Consider the following 20022-nt stretch of genomic DNA (forward strand, 5'->3'; position numbering starts at 1 on the left):
TATAAATAATTTTTAATTATTAGGACCGCATTTAGTTATTCATTCATTTATCTATTCATTTATTTTTACGATTTTAAAATCAGAATTCTGACTCTTTATCCCTGAAATTGACCCCAAAAAAGTAAAATATAAAATTAAAAAAATGATACTTAATTAAACAGTTGCCCTAATCCGCTTCTGCAGACCGTAAATATGAAAAGGATAGTTTTACAGTCATTACGGGAGTCTTTATAGCATTTAAATAACTACCATTGTTTTAAAAAGTATTCCCTTTATTATAATTATTGATAATAGATAAAATAAGAGACAGGTGTCTGTTGAAAACTGTGTTGTAGTTTGGTGCATCATCACGCATCTAAAAGAAGAAAAATCAATCCCCTAATTAACTCCATGTCCAATCAATTACACACTTAAATCGCTAGAGTGCGCATGCGCTCACCTTCAGTCCGAGCCACCACCACCACCTGGCTCCTCGTGACGTAGATGAAAGAAAAGCTCCTTTCGCCGCGGCGCGAGACAAGCAGATTATTAGCGAGGGGGAGAGGAAGCGCGAGGAGGAGGAGGAGAGTTTCTTCCTCACTTGTCCGTGCCTGTTTGAAGAGCAGAGACGCGCAGACACTCCTCCTTTTTAGTGAGGCGAAGGTGAGCTTTTGACTCCCTCAGACTTTTTTAAATTCAGGAAGAAGAGCAGGAGGGGAAAGTCATGGACAGAGGAGGAGAATTAACCAGAAGTTAGCGCCTCTTTGGGAAAACGACGAAGAGAGAGGAAGAAGATGGGGATGGATTTCAGCACTCTCCGGACCCTCATCAGCAGATACGTGAGTTTAAACCCTCCATGTGTCTACTAACTCTTATTATCGTTACTGCTCGGTCTCTCAGCAGCGAAGCTGTCCACATGAGCCACACTTTTACAGAAAATGTGCGAGTTTTTACCCACGTTTGGTTTCAAATTCCACCGAAGCAGCTACTCATCCGGATTAAGTTTCACTGTGAAAGAAAGGGAGTGGAGGGAGGCTCATTGAGGAATGACTGGGAAAGTGACTGAGGCTGGAAAACACCAGAAACCCTTCACATTCATTGGCAAAACAGTTTTATAAAAATGTGTTTATTCTCACTTAAAAACAGGCAGTTTCAACTCAGTTAGACGAGCTCATAATCCTTTAAACCCAGTCTGGATACTGGCAGATTTACATTTATAGGGTGTTATTTATCATTGACTACTTTAACCCACTCCTAAAAGGTGCATTTCTTTTTAAAAGTGTTTTTAGTGCGGCATTAATCCTGCTTTAAGATGTGTTTTGGCTTTATCAGAGCTGGTCTTCACAAAAGTTCAGCATTTCCTGATATTCATGGGTGACATAACCCTGAGATTTATTAATATGAGAATCTGCACATTTATTTAAGATCTAAAGATATCAATAATTCAATGATTTAGCTGGAAAGTAGGCTTAATAGGCATGCCACACAATTTTAAATCATGATTGGTCAGAGTTGACATCCTCTAAAATGATACAAACCCCCTTAAATAAAGTTAAATTCAAACTTCATGTTGTATTATCGCCTTGTGCACCTCTGCAGCTTGCAGGCAATTATTAGGATTTTTGAACCCGTTTCTAAACGGTGCATTAATGTATCTATACGGTATCTATACTTCATTCTGCAGCAACCTTTAGTTAGACCTCAGCTTGAGTGTTTTCTAAAATGCAGGTTTTCTGACATATACCATCTATTGCAGTGGTTCCCAACCTTTTCCTTAGTGCCCCCCCTACTCAGGTCTGAGAAAAGCCAAGCCCCCCAGGACCCACCTGGAAAAATTCAAATCAATTTTAACTGTTTTCATTGACATAATCAGAACATAATAGACCCACATACACTTGTTGTCAAAATGGTTGTATGAAGTATCCATTATTATGAGTTTATTGTGGCCACTCTTGAAAACAACAATAAAGAGGATTTGTTTATTTTAAGAAAAATCTGTTAATTCTCAAGTTTAAAAAGTCAGTGATTTGCAAGAAAAAAGTAGAAATATTTTACTTTAGAAGTTGTAAATGCAAGTGAACCAAAGCGTAATGTTTTTGGGACTATAAAGTCAAAAATCTGACCACTGTTTTATGATTGTAAATGTAGGATTTTTGAGGTTCTATTGTCAAAATACAAGACTTTATAAACTAAGAAGTTGCAAGTTGTTCTTGTAAATATTCTACACTTCAAACTCTGAAATTCTGAGTTTTTTTTTCTTGTAAATAAACAACTGTATAATCCCATTTCCTGTAAAAATGTTGACTTTTTGGCTTAAAAATTAACAGATTCTCTTAATTAAAAAAAATAAAATTAAGGTTGGCCTTAGTACTTTATGTTGCTAATCATGATTCAATAAAAAAATAAAGATGTACATCTGAGCAGACAGGGTCCCACGCACCCCCTGAGATCTTTGGTGCCCCCCCGGGGGTGCCTGGACCTCAGGTTGGGAACCAATGATCTATTGTGATCTATTGTCAAGAATTTGGCGCTTAAAATGCAATTCAATCAGCCAATCAGAGAGGAATTGCAGTAATGAAGGTGGAATCGGCTGTAGTTGTCACCTGTTGTAATGGAGCATTCATGAAAGTAGGCTAAGTATTTCATGACTCATTTTGGCAGTTCTAAGACACGAGCTGTCAAAGTAAATGGTCCCAAATAAAGCTCAAAACCACATCCAAACATAGTCACCTCTAACGCTTTGTTTGGTAGCTTATGAATCACACATTTGTGTGTCTTTACCTCTTCAAGAGGTTAAATTTATCATGCAGTTTTTCAGTTACTGAGACTTTATCTTAGCCAGGCGTTTGTTAAAATGTCAGAGTTTTGAATGACTTTTGGCGCACAAAATGAAACATTTAAGTGTTAGGTTTATTTTTGCCTTTATTCTGAAAGGACAGCTGGAGAAAAACAGGAGGTATGGGTAGAGAAATTAGGGACGACATGCACCAAACAGTGCTGGGACTGGGATCAATCCTGCTCGTACATGGAGGACTCTCGCCTCTCTATAGAGCGCCGGCTCTTCCATCCATCCATGTTCTTCCGCTTATACGGGGCCGGATGGCGGTAGTAAGTCAACCCAGACATCCGTCTCCCCAGTGGCACTTTCTAACTCCTGCTGGGGGATCGAGAGGGGTCCTGCTGCAGACCGTCGAACTCAAACAGCCCTCCAGCAGACCGCTTATGTGAGACGCCGCATATCTTAGACGAAAGCTTAGTACTGATAATAGAAAAAGAAGGAAGTGAATGCCAACCACATATAAACACCAACGAAAAAAAAGAGGAAGTGACGTCGTTAGTGGTAGACTATTTCACATGTGATGGTTCTGACAAACAGCACACTTCAGATGCTAAACAAAGGCTTTGACTGTCTAACCCCCCATTATAGCGTGCCCGCTGCAGAACGCCGGTGAATCATACTGCAGAGCACTTTGCTCCCTCTCTAGTCTATCAGAGCATTTCCATAGCCGGCGCTTCAGACGGGCAGTGGCGCGTGCCTGGACCGACACTTCGCTCCGCTTCGTTTCAGATACGCTGCAGGTCTATTTTCAGCGCCGGCCGCTGCCAAACCTCGTAAATTCACTGTCATTCAGAAAGCACCAACCATGGAGGTCACAAACGTAGAACATCCGGTTCTTTCAAAATAAAACACAATGCACAGACTCCCAATCGTAAATCATCACTATATCAACATTACGCTTCATCCTGCAGCGAGAGCAAGGGTCACCGAGAGGTCAGTGGGTCATAGAGCTACAACAGTGCCATTGACGAGGCAAAGTTAACTTCTGGGGATATTTAGCCAAAGAATTTTGCATAAAACCACAGATCCTTTAAGCAAACATTAACCTTTTAACTTCCCAATGTACTCACTCAATGGCGGAAGCAGTAATATCATGGACTTATACTGGAAAGGATGATAAATTAACCCTGAAAGGTAAAATAGTCCACTGTTGACATGCTATTCCTGCGTGAACTCACAGTTCTCCCGTGATCTCCTCCTGCTGATCAGGACTGCGCGCCATGGCGCAGCGCTCCGGACTCGCTTCCAGTGGGGTACGTCGCTCACCTTCGGTCGGAGCAAACCCACGGCGCTTTGGTGCGCAGTGCGCATGCTGTAGATGGAAATCGGAGGTAACTCATTATAAATAGATGTATAGCTAAAACTCTTAATCTGGAGTGTAATCTGGTTTTATTTTGAATGGTTTGTGTTAAATGTCAGCCCTGACAGTGGTAGGTTTACAGCGGAAGTTTTAACCGATTTCATTTTTGGAGGTTTTAGCGTGTACTTGTACTCCCGAGACGTTCCCAGGCCAGACAGGATATATAATCCTTCCAGTGCGTTTTGGGTCTTCCCAAGGTCTCCTCCCAGCCATGTGTGCCCAGGAAACCTCCAAAGGGAGGCGTTCAGAAGGCATCCTCATCAGATCTGGAGAAGACTCATTTCAGACGCTTGTATCTGCGATCGGTCATTACCCAGAGTTCACGGCCATAGGTGAGGGTTGGGAGGAAGATCGACCGTTAAATCAAAAGCTTTGCCTGCCGGCTCAGCTCGCTCTTCACCACAGCGGTACAAAGACCGTAAAACTGTAGATGTTGCACTATCAACCTCATGATCCCTTTAACCCTCACTTGGGAACGAGACCCCCAAGATACTTGAAGTCCTTCACCTGAGGCAGAGACTCACTCCCCACCCAGAGGGAGCAATCCCCCGTTTTCCAGCAGAGAAGCATGGCCTCGGAGTTGGAGGTGATAATGATACAGTAGTAATGACACCTGTAACATCTACCTGTGTAGCAGCAGTCATATTCCCTCTGATGTTTGTCATGAGGGTCGAGGAGTAGCAGATAGGACAGGAGATGTTGTGAGTTTGTTGGACTTTCCTCTGGAGTTCAGGTCTTTAGAGAAGTTCCTGACAGCCAGGAGTTTGAAGTGAAGGTGGAGTCGTCTGTCTATCACCTGTTGTAATGCAGCATTCCTGAAAGTAGGTTAAACATTAAGACATGGCAGAACACGCCAAAAGAAGCAGACAGGCGTCTGTTATTAATCCAGCTTTTTAACCACACATTGTTAATATCAAAATCAGGATTTTTAAAAACAGTAGCACATACTTCAGCTAGTTAGAGCTCGTCTTTTTCTACTTTGAACCAGAGGCGCTCCTCTCTCCCAGTTCAATCATGACTCCAAATGGATCCCCATGAATTATGTAATCTGGTTGTTTTCTCCCTGCTCATCAGATCGATGGGCAGCAGAGAGAGAGAGAGGAGCGTCCAGCCGTTGTGAGGAGCATTAGGCTCCGCGGTAATGTGTTTGACAATAATCCAGACGGTGCGAGCCCCACTCACGAGAGCCTAAACCCCGGCTCCACGCTCAGCCGAGGCTTAGACGCCGCCTCCCCAACGGCAGATAACATCAAATCCCTGCCGTGGGCCGTGGCTGAGATGGAGCCTTGATAGTAAGAAACATGCAGAGACAAGCACCGGGATGGTAGGATGTGGACGCTGATGAGCTCTAATTGATCTGGATAACTGCTTTAGACAAATGGGTCGGGGGTAAATTGATTGTTTGCTGCAAAAAAAAAAAACAGGATGCAGAGACGATGTGCTGAATGCTTAAGATCAGAGGGCTTTATGAGGGATCTGTCAATGTTCAGGCTGCAGAATAAAACTGAAACTAAACCCCTGCTTATCAGCAAATATATCAGCAAATATATCAGCTTATGTTTAAAGGTTTTTAAATGAGATTTAGGTGATTCTGTTTAAAATGAAAGGGGAAAAATCTCTTTGGTGCTATTTTACATGTCAAGAAAAGTTAAAAAATCAAACATTTGCTCAGAGTATCGAGGATGAATTCTCCTCTCTGCTCCTCTAAAGCTCTGTTAACTTCTTTCTTGGGGTTTTGTCCTTGTTTATCAATATTTTTATAGGACACACTCCTTTTGCCTTTACTTTACAACATTTTGGCAGTATTTAGACATTTTTTAAGCTTGATAGTCTTCCTTAAATGGCAGTATCTAAACGGCTCTTTGACTGTTTACTCATGATTTAATTTATTGAGACAGAGTTTTGACATTTTTGGCCTTAATTTACATTATTTTGGCTGCATTTTCACATCTTTGCCCCTAACTGGAATAATTCTGACAGCCATTAGACATTGTTTCACCCTGTGTGGCTGAGTTTTTTTTTTTTTTTTTGTCAAACACATTTTATTAAAAAAAAAATTGAAGTTTTGAACACAATACATAATACCCCTTCCCCATGACTAGACAGTTTAAGAAAAACAGAAATAAACAGCATGCAAATCTGTCTTTATAACTATAGCTTAATTCTCTTCCTTAAATTGCAAACTTTTGGCAGAGTTTAAATTTTGCCTCCTTAATTTGCCTTATTTTGACACTTTTTAGTTTTTTCTAGCCTTAATTTACATTTTTCAGGCAGCTTTTTGTCCTTTTCTTCATATATTTACAATATTTGGCGGTACTGAGACATGCTTGTCCTTATTTTTCATGATTTTTTCCTCCTTAAATGTAAATATTTAGACAGCATTTTAAAATCTTCCTCCTTGATTTATATTATTTGGACAGCATTAGACATTCTTTGTACCTAATTTGAAATTTTTTTACAGTGTACAGTGCTTAATTTAGCAGTGTTTTGACATTTTTGTCCTTTTTTACAATATTATGACAGCATTTATACATTTTCCTCCTTGACTTACATTGATTTGGCTGCATTTCCACATCTTTTTTCCTAATTTGAATAATTCTGACAGCCTCTTTGTAACATTAATTTGCTAAATTTATATGTTTCTACATTTTTTTGTCTTGAATTTACAATATTAAAGTAGCTTTACAACATTTTGAACCTAAATTTACGGTAATTTGGCAGTTTTTTGATATCCTTGTACCTAATTTAAATCATTTTGACAGCTTTTACGCTTTTCTCTTACTTTGATTTGCGAAGTAAAGCTTCTTTTTTTACAATTCTGTCCTACATGTACAGTATCAAAGCAGCATTTCAACAATTTCAACCCAAATTTACAAGATTTTGGCAGCATTTACGTATTTTGTGCCTGAATTTATGGTATTTTAGCTGTGATTCAACATTTTTATCCTTAATTTACAATATTTAAGCAGTATTTTGACAATTTTTTTCAGGCAGCATGTAGGCATTGTCATCCATAATTTACATATCTTGGCTTTATTTCAACATACTAGGCCTTTTTTGACTGTTTTAGCCTTTTTGACCATCATTTTCAGTATTTTAATATTGTTAAACTGTTTTTGACCCACTTCCAGGATTCTTTAGTCTGCTTTTGACATTTTGTCTTAATTCTGGACGTCTTCACTTATTTTTGCCATCTTCCCTTTAATTTCTAACATTTTTCTCCTTAATTTAGGTTATGTTGACTTGATTTTTTTTGGCATTTTGATTAGAATTTAGGACCAGATTAAAGAAGAATGTAAAGGAGAAATCTTCCTTATGTGTTCTATCAGTATTTACCCATCTGCTGCTTAAAATCCATCATATCTTCATATGTAATGAAACGTAAAACGGCTTAAATAGTGAAGAATGAGAGCTTTTTTCAAGACAATGACTTAAATATTAGGACACTTTTGTAGACAGATGCATTCAGTTTATTTATTTTTGCAAAGACAAACTGACATGGTGACTTTTTAATAAGATTATTAGTTGATTACATAGGCTAATTATTATATTTAGGAAAAATGTCAACTTTTTATGTTTAAGCTGCTTAATTTTGAGGATTTTTTTCTGACTTTTGTGACCAAACAGAAAATCCTCTGATGTTCGAAAGCTGTTCCCATTGATTCAGTATTGTAAAAACTGATCTAAATGATTTTTATTGATGATATCCTGACAGAAAAGGCCTCTGTTAACCACCCAAACCCCTCTGTAGATGATCTAGTAAGCATGATCCTTGTATACAGAAGGTTTTGATTATCAGAGCAGGCCCAGTCCTCACTGTTTAGGTCGTGTAATCCTAATCTGGCAGTGTTGTAATTTTCAGCTGTGCAGAAACAAACAGCTGATATCATCCTGTCAGTGAGTGGGCGTGCTAAAGGAGCCGGGCCGGCAGCATTCCTCTGGAAACCAGGACAGGAAAAATCTCTCTCTCTCTCTGTCTGGCTCTTCCTCTCTCCCCCCGCTGGATTAAAGGGTTACTGTTGTTCACTGTACCTCACCTACTTAATCCAGTTTACAGCTATACCTTCAAATCCGAGCCAATCGCTGACCTCCTGCCGTGTTAGTCCCACCTGCTGATTGGTGGCTGAGTTTCCCCCTCTCTTTAAAGCAGTGGGGAGCGACCCGCACACATAGAGCAGTAGGTACAGGTTAGCGGACGCGTCTGCGGCTCGTATTGTTGAGGATGTAAGCGAGCAGGTGGAACCGAGGAGCAGCCAGGTGACGCAGAGGGCGGCGGATCACATGAACTCCTCTCCTCTGTCTGCTCGTCAATTATTCACAAACACGCCGGCCGATAAAGACGGCCGATGATGGGGAGGCTTCTTAGAGTTTTCTCCAAAGAGGTGGCTCAATATGAGGTTCAGGGGCTCCAAGAACATCCCCAGAAAATCCAACAGCAGATACAGTGCTTTGAAACATGAATTATATTTAAAATAATCCATTTTAAAACAATAAATGGCAGCTACCCCCCCCAAAAAAAAATCGATAAAGGAATATGAACAAGTACTTCTGTTGTTAATAGTTTAACATTTAATTTAAGATGATAAAATAATTATTTTCATTTATCATTTAATTATTTTCTCTATATTAAAATAATAAAAGTAATTTTTAGAATTTTTTGTTGATTTATTTGCACAAAATTGATCAATTCAATTGATACAATTCAATTAATCAATGCATTTTTAACATGAAATGATCATTTTTTGCATGTTTTATGTTTAACCATATAGTTTAAAAAAAATCTTTTCATATTATCCAAAATATTGTATTTCATGGTTTTTTCCTCTACATTATTATTTTTTTGCAGGCAAGTTTAATTATTTTTTCTTGTGAGTATAATTTTACCCTTTTAGTGGTTTTTAACTCTATTGCTAGACTTCAGTATTTCTTTGGCTCGTTCATTTTCCAAACGCTTATGTTTCATTTTTCTCTCCTCTTTTTTTAGTATTTGCATTGAAATTAAATTTATTTTGGATTTTTTAAATATTTTGTTTTTAAAAAAATTTCTTATCACTTTTTACATTTTTTTACTTTACTGGTATTTTTGTTTTTATTATTCTTTTTGCTTTAAATAGTATCCCAAATGCTTATACTTATAATTTTACATCTATATATTTAAGTGATTGCTTGTTAATGTATTTGGGTCTTTTTTTTTTTTTTACTTTTTGGCACTTTTTAAAAAAAATGTTTTTAACTAAATTGTTGATTTTTTTCACGTTTTTACAGTTATATTTCAACAATTTATTTTATTTTATTTTATTATATATTTTAAATTATTTGAATATTTATTTTTTTTGTTTTGCTTTGTAACAATCATTTTTGCCCTTCTTCCTTATGTTTTTTTTAATCTTTTTTTGTTTTGTCTTATATATTTTCTAAAAACTTGTCTTTGATTTCTTCTCAATATTTTTTTGTATTCACTTGTTAAATTTAATTTTTTTTAAAGTGTTTTATACAGTAAGATTAAAAAATACTTTGTATTATTTTTATTTTTTTAATTTAAAATTATTGTTCTGTAATTTTTTTTTATTTTGTCATGCTTTTACGTTAACTTTTGATTTTGATATCTTTTTGAATATTTTTAAATTTACCAAATTTATTGCTGATTTTTATTTTTTTATTTTTTTGCTACTTTTTAAATAAACATGATAATTAAGAGGTTATTCTTTTATACTTAGATGAATGAATAAAAAAAATCAGATTTTTCCTGTTGCCTTTTGGCTTTGGCTATCCTAGAGAAAACCTGCTGTCAATCAGCAGACTGTGGGCGGGACTTCCTGCTCGATCAATGAATGAAAATGCTAAAAACTAGTCTCTGAAACAGCTCTACCTTTTAAACTTTCAGATGAATACACACACACATATATATATATATATATATAGATATATATCTATATCTATATATATATATATATATATATATATATATATATATATATAGATAGATATAGATATAGATATTGATCTATATTAACCTACTTTTTCCTTCGTATATTTGCCCATGCATTTATGTGTTTTCTATTTGCACTCATGGGCCTCCGTATATTTACAGACAGTGCATTTAAAGACTCAGTAAAGCTAGTAATGGCGATAAAGGACTGCCGTATTGTTGTGAAGTTGTAGTTCAGGGAGCAGCAGGTTTCCTCTCAGCTTCGTTCTAATTATTTAACACGACCGTCCCACAGAGCAGCAGGGTATCGTCTTTACCTGCAGGATTTACAGGCTCTCACTAAGCCCCTCAGTCTGATTAGTATTGTTTCACGTCTTTTACGCTGCTGTTGCTTCACTTTCAAATCATACTCAAGCATCCCTGCTGTTTGTTTACATGTAGAAACACAGAAGACACATTCTCATAAAAATGAGCTTCATTTAGAGCAGTAAACTGTTGATTTCTATTAAATTAAGATATTTCTTATTAACAAACCTCTATCTGTGTTTAGAGCGGCTATGAAAAGGTTAAACAGTGAGGACTGCTGTTACTCTTCCTCCTCTTATCTGCTGATCTGAAAGAAAAGCCTTAAATGAAGGTATGATTGCTTTTAAACAGGCTCCGTCCTCCTCACATGACCTGGGCCGTACCTGCAGCAGACTGAGCTCCATTAGAGCCCCGTATCAGCAGCATTAACGCTGCATCACAGCCCAGTGGGCAGGCAGACAGCTGATGGATAGTCCCAGGGTAATGGAGCATGGAGGTTTCTATCCAAAGAGACACACAGACCATGTTTGAACTCGGGTCGTCGTAATAACTTTGCTCCGGGGCAGCCGGGGCAGGGTGGGGTAAAGTGCTGGTGGGGGGGGGGGGGGGGTAGGTGCACCTTAATGTTCCTGTGATGAACTGCTGAAACACAACGTTCCCCGCGGCCCTCGTGTCGGAGAGGAAGTGAAGTGAGAGGGAACTCAGCCTCTTCCTGGATGCTGACGGGGCATTTTGATGACATCATCCCACCCTATACCCTCGCCGTTTTAGCTAGGACGTTCCCCTTTTTCCTCTCCTCTCTCTTCGGTTTTCTCAGACATTAGCATTATGATGTTATTTATAGAACTATTGATCATTTAGATTATTGGTTTTTAAACTCACCTCTTACTGTTCGTTCACACAGAAAGTGAAGAAGAAACTAACAGCATTTCCTCTTAGTGACCCTTTAAAGAACTTTAAGGAAACTCTGCCATAAATTGCTGTCCCTGCCTGTTTATTCCCCCTTGCAGTTTCTGCTGAACCTTTTCTCCAAGTTGCTTGGAGTGTTCTTATGTCTTCATGGTGTAATGGTAGCCATGAATACTGATCAACCAGTGATTAGACCTTCCAAAAACAGGAATCCTTATACTACAGTCACTACACTCAGGTGATCCCCATTTCACTAATTGTGAGACTACTAGCATCAACTGTGTCGTAGCATCCACCATTTCTGCGCCGTTAAATAAGGCTAGTGAGTGGAGCGCAAAGGATGATGGGTACTCTAGGGATGATGGTACCTGTCGTTCTCACTTCCCCTCGCTCTGCCACACTAAAAAAAACGACACTTTTTCCCCTGAAGGCTTATCGTTTGTCCACAGTTTTATTGACGTGTCAGTTTTGGCATGTTTTTCTTTCCTGCCATGTCAGACAAAACATATTTATTGAATTTAACACCAAAGAATGCTACATAATAAGGTGTGACTACAGGAAGCTGCCGTTCTGTTGCTGTAGCTCACTCACGTTTTGTGCGACCTACTTTTGACGATCCATGATTATTCTCCGCCATCAGCGGGAACAATTTTGATGTGGCCCCACTAGACATTTCCAGGCCGACCAGAGACCCGGCTCAGCTCTACCCACATTCACTGCTTATGTTAAACTGTGTACTGGGGACTCTTTGCAACACAAACTGCAATCTGCAAGGTCTATTTACCAAGGAGTAAACCACTGTTTCCCAACCTGGGGTCTGGGACCCCCCCAGGGAAGCACAAAAGATCTAGGGGGGCTCAAGGCTTTGTCTGCTCTGAAGCGGCCAAAATTAAAATTGCAAATATTGACTAAAACTGTGAAAAAGCAGTTATGAAGAAGTTTATACAAGGGTCTTGTGATAAGAATAGAATGCACAGGCCTTTTTTAGGATTTTTATCAGTGAAAGAATCAAAATCTATGTTGATTTTTGGCTGAAGTATGTCACTTTTTCTTCTCTCTTAGGTCCTGGGGGGCTACGTTTATATTAGGTACATGTAGGAGGGGGGGCTCCAAGGAAAAGTGGTTTGGAAACCGCAAGTTTTGTGCACATTACAAGGGAGAAAAGCTGTTAAAAGTGGCCCTGATATTATGCAGGGGCATCCCGAGCATGACCGGGGTTGTGTAAGTCCTCCTTCCTGTCCTGTGGTGACCTCAGACGGGCTTACTTGCTGCGTCTACGCCTCACTTGAGCCTCAAATTTTGGCCCAAACATGCCTACAAGTCTTGCCTGGTGCTGTACTCAAACTCATCCTTACTTAGAGAAAGGCTGCATACCTGTAAAAGTGCTGGAGACTTTGCTGGACTTTGAATAGCGTATGAATATAGGGCTGAGGCAGCTGCGTTTGTTAACTCTACCTGATTGCTCAGTTAGATTTCACTATAGGAATGTAAAGTTTAACAAGAGGTCAGAAGTTCTGACTTTCTTGGCTCTCATGTATAGACTAACCTAAACATGTCCCAGCTTCTGTTACAGTCAGGCCTCAGCGTCACAAGACTGAACAAGAAGAAGCCTTTATGAGTTAAGGTTGCTTCACTCCAGACAGAATGTTTTTTCTCAAATGAATGCTTGAGTTAGAAAGCCGTCATGCACACAAGTTCACTGTAGAAGCAGTGCCTTAAATGTTTGGTAGAAGAAAATACAATAGGGTAGAGCTGTCTCAAACAAAAATGGACTTTAAGGAATAACAAGAGGTCATCATTGCTGTCAATTAGTCCAGCTTTTTGTGGCTCTAGTACCTGATGGGATCCCCCATCTAACTAACCTCAGACAGATCCATCTTGCAAAGCTCCAGCCTGAAACGTTTGTGCCCTGTGAGAGATTGACCAGACCAGTCGGTGTCATATGAGGAGAAAGAGGCGGTCGCTATAGGAAGGGTTAAGTTGTACTACAAGCTGGTAAACAACGGTAACCAGCGATTAGCTCAGACTTAGCTATAGCATCAGTCTGATCAGAGCTGGAGATTTCTTTATTCTTTTATAGCCCACTTCCTTGTAAACTATATGGATAAAAGTGTTTGGACACACCTGTTAATCATGAATTCATGTGTTTCAATCAGACCTGTTGCCACAGGTGTGTAAAATCAAGCATCTAGCCATGCGGTCTCCATTTAAATGGGTCGTTCTGAAGAGCTCAGTGACTTCAAGCGTTGTACTATGATGGATGCCACCTTTTGCAATGAGATGGTTCATGAAATTTCATCCCTGCTGGATATTCCACTGTCAACTGTAAGTGTTATTATTTAAAAGTGGAAGTGTTTAGAAATAACAGCAACTCAGCCACATGGTGCATAGAAGTCACCAGTGCTCTGCTCTTAAAAAAAGTCTAAAAAGATCTGAGTGTTTCCTTCCTCTGATTCATCCCAGGATACTCAGCCCCTCGCAGGAATTCCCATGACAGGCAGCCAGAGACCTGAGTCCACCCCTGCAGCTCCAAACTATCTGTTGTCAAAGATCCACTTCCTGAAGCTGCATTTGTCTCCAAGCAACAAAATCCCACCACTGTTATTACTCCCTCTTGGAGGTGCAGTTTGTGAGTTTGCTCGTGGATGTTTTCTATGAAGTTAAAACGACTAAACAGAGAGGTAGCATCTAGAGCAACTAGTGCACATGGAACAGGATGGATTATTCTGTAACCTCATCGATGCTCTCTAGCAGCCACGGCGGAGCAGACGACCGTGATCGTCTATTACTGCTCTGTCAGGCTGCCAGATCAGAGAGACGCTGTGATATAACACTGAGCAAACACATCAATGCTGTTAGGCGATGGAGCTGAGAGGGCAGGTTGGCACATTAGAGCGGCTTATTTTTGTTCTCTTACCTGATGAGATGATGACAAGACTGCTTTTAAAGTCTGCAGTTTGAGAGTGATGGGAAGCCTGAGAATAGAAAGTGTTTTCGTAAACTCTGCTGAGAGTTAGCCGGCTGAATTTAAGATTTAAAGATGCAGCGTGTGATGACACACAAACGGGAACAGGTATAACAAAGAGGAGCGGCATAAATAATGGAGCAAAGGTCACATCGATGTAAACCTCCACTTGAACCAAAGTGAACTCTCTAATTCCTTTAAACCTGCGTGCAGCATTTTAGCATTAATAAATAATCACTGCATTAATATTTGAGTGTAATTGCCCCAAACAATGGAGGCTGCTTCTAAATCTGCAAACACGCAGCTTTTATATTCAATCGTGACCTCCAGGGTTAGATAAGACGGTAAATCTGCAGCAGTCATGATAAAATGCTGGTTTTAGTGCAGAAAAGATCAGCTAGAGTTCCTGAAGCATGCAACAGAGAGTTTGATTCATTAGTGTCGTGTTGCTCATGAACAAGAACGCTCAAAGAGACCTTTTTGACAGAATTAGGGTGATCTTAGTATTTTATTCCAGGTTTCATCCAAGAAATGTTGAGGAGAAGTAATATTTAGGGAGACAATTGCATGAGACTCTCCTTGATTAAAATTGTACGGCACAACTGGAGTAAAACACCAGAACAAATACCAATTATATGTCTAAACATGGCTGAAATAGTTGGGTTGAAAGAGCCGGCTTTACTCTTTGAGCTAAGCCAAATGATCCTGATCACTAGAAAGAGCCAGATATCCCATCACAGAGACGTAGAGCTGTTCGGTTGTGGCAAAAATCCTTAGCTCAATTATTTTGATCGGTATTGAGATCACGATTATTAGACATAATTCCTTGTTTTTTACAACATTGAACGTAGTGGAAACAGATTTTTACAGAGTAATAAAGATTAAAGAAAAACATTTAAAGTATAATAAGTTAGTATTCCTTGCTACCATTACACAAAAAGAACACTCAAAACAACTTTCAGGTTATTGAAAGTTTAAATCAAATTCATAACCGTGGGTTGAACGGTTTGTGGAGGCTGAATGATTAGAATTATGTATAGGGAAAATGTACCGAGAAATGTTCAATGAGCAGAAAGGGGCGCTGTGGCAGAGAAAGAAGATTGATGCATGAATGGATACAAGATCAACGTGTGATCATCTCTGTGAAGTTTGGTGATGACTGAAATAAACACTGTAGAGTTTCATGACATTATCATGCTTGGTATTAGGGGTGCACCGATCGATCGGCCAAAATCGGTATCGGCGCCGATATCCTTAATTTTAGGAGATCGGCGATCGGCCAATACTTGTAATTAAGATCAGTGGATAAGATCGGTTTCATATGCCTCTACCTACTAAAATGTGAAAAATGAAAAACTAAAGGAACTGATATAATTTGGTAGTTTGGACGGCAATACTTTAAACTTTTCATTTATATTTGAGAGAACTCATGTGCAGTTAAAACAACAAGTTTGTATTGTTTCACGGGTATTGTTCAATGTTATTCAATAAAATAAGATTGGAACATTGAAGGTGTATGTTGTCAGTTATAAAAAATCGGTATTGGCCAAAATCGGAATGGGCATGTCAGGCTTTTTAAAGATCGGTGATTGGTGATCGACCAGAAAATTGCAATCAGTGCACCCCTACTAGGTATATTGCAAAAAAATAAAAGATTAAAAGTGTTCCAGATTTGGCGGCTCATTACTGCCCCACCCTATGGCGAAAACTCAAGCTTTTTATCAGTTTTGATGTCCGACTTGTCTAGTTCGAGCAAAAAAGATTTGCAGTCAATCTGATGAAATTCCTTGGAGGAGTTTGAAATTATGCGCAACCTTTCCACCAGCCAAAAACAGCTAAATTTGACCAAAAGTTGTTTGTAGTCTGTTTCCTGTATGATTTACAGGATGGTCCCAAGAAACTTTTTTGTTTGTCTAGACCTGATAGATAAGTGTACAAATTTTCATGCCTGTACCTCTTACTCGGTCCTGTATCTCTCGTTTGTGGGGCACTTGCACGATGGACCTGGATGAAACCAAGAAAATACATACATTTCCATATGGGGATAATTTTCTGGAAGGTTCTGGTGAGTTTTGGGGCCTGTTAAAGCCCCCAAATGAACAGTTCTCTTACAGAAATAATAACTGGCCCTAATAGGTGGTATAAATAGTGAAATAAATCATTTCTTTGGCCTTGATTTTCACCATTATTATGATAATAATCAGGCAGTGAATGTGGCAAAAGTAAAAAAGTATTGTGATTTCCACTAGTAATACTGTAGAGCTTAAGTTTTGAATTCCAAAGTATTTCAGTGAGAGCCCAATAAAGGGTTAAAGATGGCACTGGTGGTTGAGGAGGCGGGCTTTCTTCCAGGATTTCTTCATCAAATGAGCAAAATGTTCTTCCAGTTTCTAGAGCGATGTGATTTAAACTGCTGTGTTCAATGAAGGATTTCACTAAATCATGGTTATTATTTTTCCTGCAGCTGAGTGAATTTAACAGCAGCACAAATAAGCAGTGACAGATGTAGAAATGTGTTAGAGACTCTGCTGCAGCTGTAATAGTGACTACAGTTTTCCTTCTTTGACTTCTTGTAAGTTGACGTCCTGGAAAATGTAAGGATCTTACTTAAATTCCAGGAATCCATTCCCACCGTGGTATTTGGCCCCATCAGGTGACCAGTCTCATGAGGGCCACATGATGCCATTAGCCCCCCTCTCAGTCTGAGATTTTATTCATCCAGGGAGATCTGGTAATCACGGTTGTTGCCAGGCAGATTTATGTCCTGTGTCTGGACAGTCATGAGTATCAAAAGGAGAGGGGGAGACGTTTAGACAGAGAAAAATCTAAGTAGAAAAAGATGAGCACAGAGGCAGACAGAGATGTTCAATCAAGCAGTAGCCGAGAAGAAAATAAAGAACAAACTGACCACAGAGTAATTTTCCCCTCTCTTGCACTCACACCTCCAGTGGTCCAGTGTATTTTGACATGGAAGGGCAGCAGGATTCATGAGGACAGATACAATGAAAGCCCATTACTAGCACAGAGAAGAGCAGAGCAGAGGATAATCTGACCTGCAATGATTTAATAGTAGAACAGAACTAACGGGGAACTTTTTGTGACGGTAATCTTCACTGTGTGACAAAACTTTTAATTCAAAATGTCACACAGGGAGCTCTCTGTACCGTACCCAAGCACAGTTGACCCCCAGAGTCCAGTTTTTTTGCTTGATATTCGCCTTGGCCCGGGACTGGATGGAAGGCGTTGGCTTCAGCATGGCTTAGTACATTAAAAACACGTCAAACGTCACATTTTGAACTTAAATGATTTTTCATACATTAAGAAAATCTGAAATTTTATTCAGACTTTGCAGTAATTTCTCCCAAACATAGTCACCCGCGCTTTGACAGATTTTAAAGATTGAAAGCTTCATGTTCACCAGCTAATGTAAACTCTGTATGACACTCTTTACATGAATATTATGGACGGTTCTGACTTCTTCTCTCTCTCATGTTTTTAGAAAAATTTTTTTATTCCATTCCTGCAGAATAGAGCTCAACAGCATGGTCCCAGAAGTAAAATTCCCATTACTTTCTCCATTATCAGTCGTATTGCCAGAAGTATCCAGGTTGGACTCACCACGACCTGAATGAAACGATTGCATGGGATTGTTGCAGCATCTGCAATTTTTGCAGATGTAGTATTGGACCGTCATGGTGAAGAGGTAGCTGACAAGTAAGGCAAAGCAGGCAAAGGTGATGAACTCTGGGTAATGACTGAAAGACTGAGATTGTGAGTTCAAGAAGTTGAAATGAGATTTCTCAGGAGGGTGGCTCAGAGATGGGAAGAGGAGCTCAGACATCCTAGATATAATACTAGATCTGAGTACACTTGAGCCCAAAGTCTGGTTCGTTTTGGTCAGTGTGAATTTGTACAAACTTCGCCTTGGCCCACTTGGGGAGGTGACCTTGGGCGCAATTTAGGTGGACTTTTGCACAGTTCAATTGAGATGTTAATGCAATTGTGCCCGTATTAAAACAAAACTTCTTTCCCCGGCACAGCAGCTTGTTCCCATATTCCTCAATATAAGACATAAATCATCACAATCAAGTCACCAAACGGTCTGTCATGACTCACCATACGGCTAGGGCTGAACGATTTTTGGAAATTATCTAATTGCGATTTTTTTCCCCAGTATTGCAATTGCGATTTGATATGCGATTATTCCCTAACTTTCTTTTATACCTAAACAAGGGCTGAAAAATTCTTTGAGAGCATCTAATTTTGATGATTTTTGACTCGTATTGCAAAGTAGATATGAATTAGTGCATTGAAGGGGTTTTGTCATTCTTACATTTAATACGAAAAAAGTACAAAAATAAAGAAGGTAGAATTTTTTTTTTGTAGACTACTCTAAAAAAATGGAATATGAATGGTTGCATGACATGTCATACATAACATCTGCTGCAAAAAACATAAAAATAAAACTGTTATTTTGACACAAATTTCAGGTCAAAGAAATATTGTACCTTTTGCAGCAGGCCATATTGCGATTTATATTTGCGATTAATTGCCCAGCCCTACTTACAGCTGGACACAAGTTGGAGTCAGTGAGATGAGATGCAACGGCATTAAACGTCTCCTGTTATCTCAAAAATCCACTGTATCAGCAAAGCGTGAGCCCTTTTAATTATGGTTGCTGCTTCTTCTTTCTTCTTCTTGGCAGGTTTGTAAACCAGCTATATGCATACTGCCACCTCCTGAAAAAAGGAAACATGACTTAATTTTATACACAATGATGCTAACAGCTCATCCCACAATGCCTTTGGCTGTTTGATCTGGATTTTACGAGTGCTTCCTTTGGATGTTAACTTGCTTGTTTACAGTGGAAAAGTGACCTTAAACGAAACAAACAGCCTTTTCAGAGAGCCTAATTTCCCTCCTAAGAACTGGTTAATAATTTATTCTCATGATTTAGTTTCAGTGAAAATGCCAAGTGGGGTTCAGCGAGGCAGAAGGAGTCTAGAATTGGGATTACCGCAGGTCTTAATCAGTTGATCATCATGTGATCGATTTAGAGTTCCCTGGAGTCTTGACCAGTAATAAACCAAACCAGCTGGGTGGACCAGTCTGTGGCAGGCAGAGAGGAGACGAGATGGAGACAGAAAGAGGGCAAAAATGGACTCAAAATACCCCAAACTAGAAAAAACCCAGATTACATCATGGCTGACAGAGCAGGTGTGGATTATTAGGAGGCAGTAAGAATGAAGAGGGCGGTTCAGGTAAACATTTTCTGCCTTTATTCAACACTTTACTCTCATGTAATGATGTGTAGCTCTGCTGTTTCAGTAGCTAGAAAAATATAACAGCAAGGTTGTTTTAATATTGAATAACCGTGAGAAGCTGTATTCTTTTGATAGTAAAATATCTGCAGCATTTCAACCTTAAAGCTAAAGTTTTAGATACTTGAAATCCTTTAAGGTGAAAGCAGTTTGGCTTTATCATGCCACTGTTTTCTGTAGCTTTGTTACGCTTGTGAGTCGATTTTTTTGCAGCAGGCTTTGAGAGAATGTGCGCACTTGAGCTCTGGCTTTCTGTGTTGTTGTGTAATTAGGGTTTCTGTGTCACTGTGCCGTTGAGATTTATCCCACTTCTTCGTGCATGTTAGAAAAAAAGGTTCATGTTTGACTTTGAGTTAGGAGATGCTGAATTAGAGTTACCTTTTCTTGAAATTAGGGAGGATTTTAGCAAGAGCT

General features: G+C 39.2%; 1 protein-coding gene across 2 annotated transcripts in view; it reads left to right on the forward strand.

The window, feature by feature from the left end:
* The first annotated feature begins 596 nt into the window (after positions 1 to 596).
* Positions 597 to 20022, forward strand: part of atp11a (ATPase phospholipid transporting 11A) — a 68389-nt gene continuing 48963 nt past the window's right edge. For both annotated transcript variants that reach the window (XM_041781950.1, XM_041781951.1), the window contains exon 1: positions 597 to 818. In XM_041781950.1, coding sequence (XP_041637884.1) covers positions 774 to 818 — 45 coding nt within the window. In that variant the 5' untranslated portion in view covers positions 597 to 773. The remainder of the gene's footprint in view (positions 819 to 20022) is intronic.

Source organism: Cheilinus undulatus, linkage group 24 (genome assembly GCF_018320785.1).
Source record: "Cheilinus undulatus linkage group 24, ASM1832078v1, whole genome shotgun sequence".
Taxonomy (NCBI): domain Eukaryota; kingdom Metazoa; phylum Chordata; class Actinopteri; order Labriformes; family Labridae; genus Cheilinus; species Cheilinus undulatus.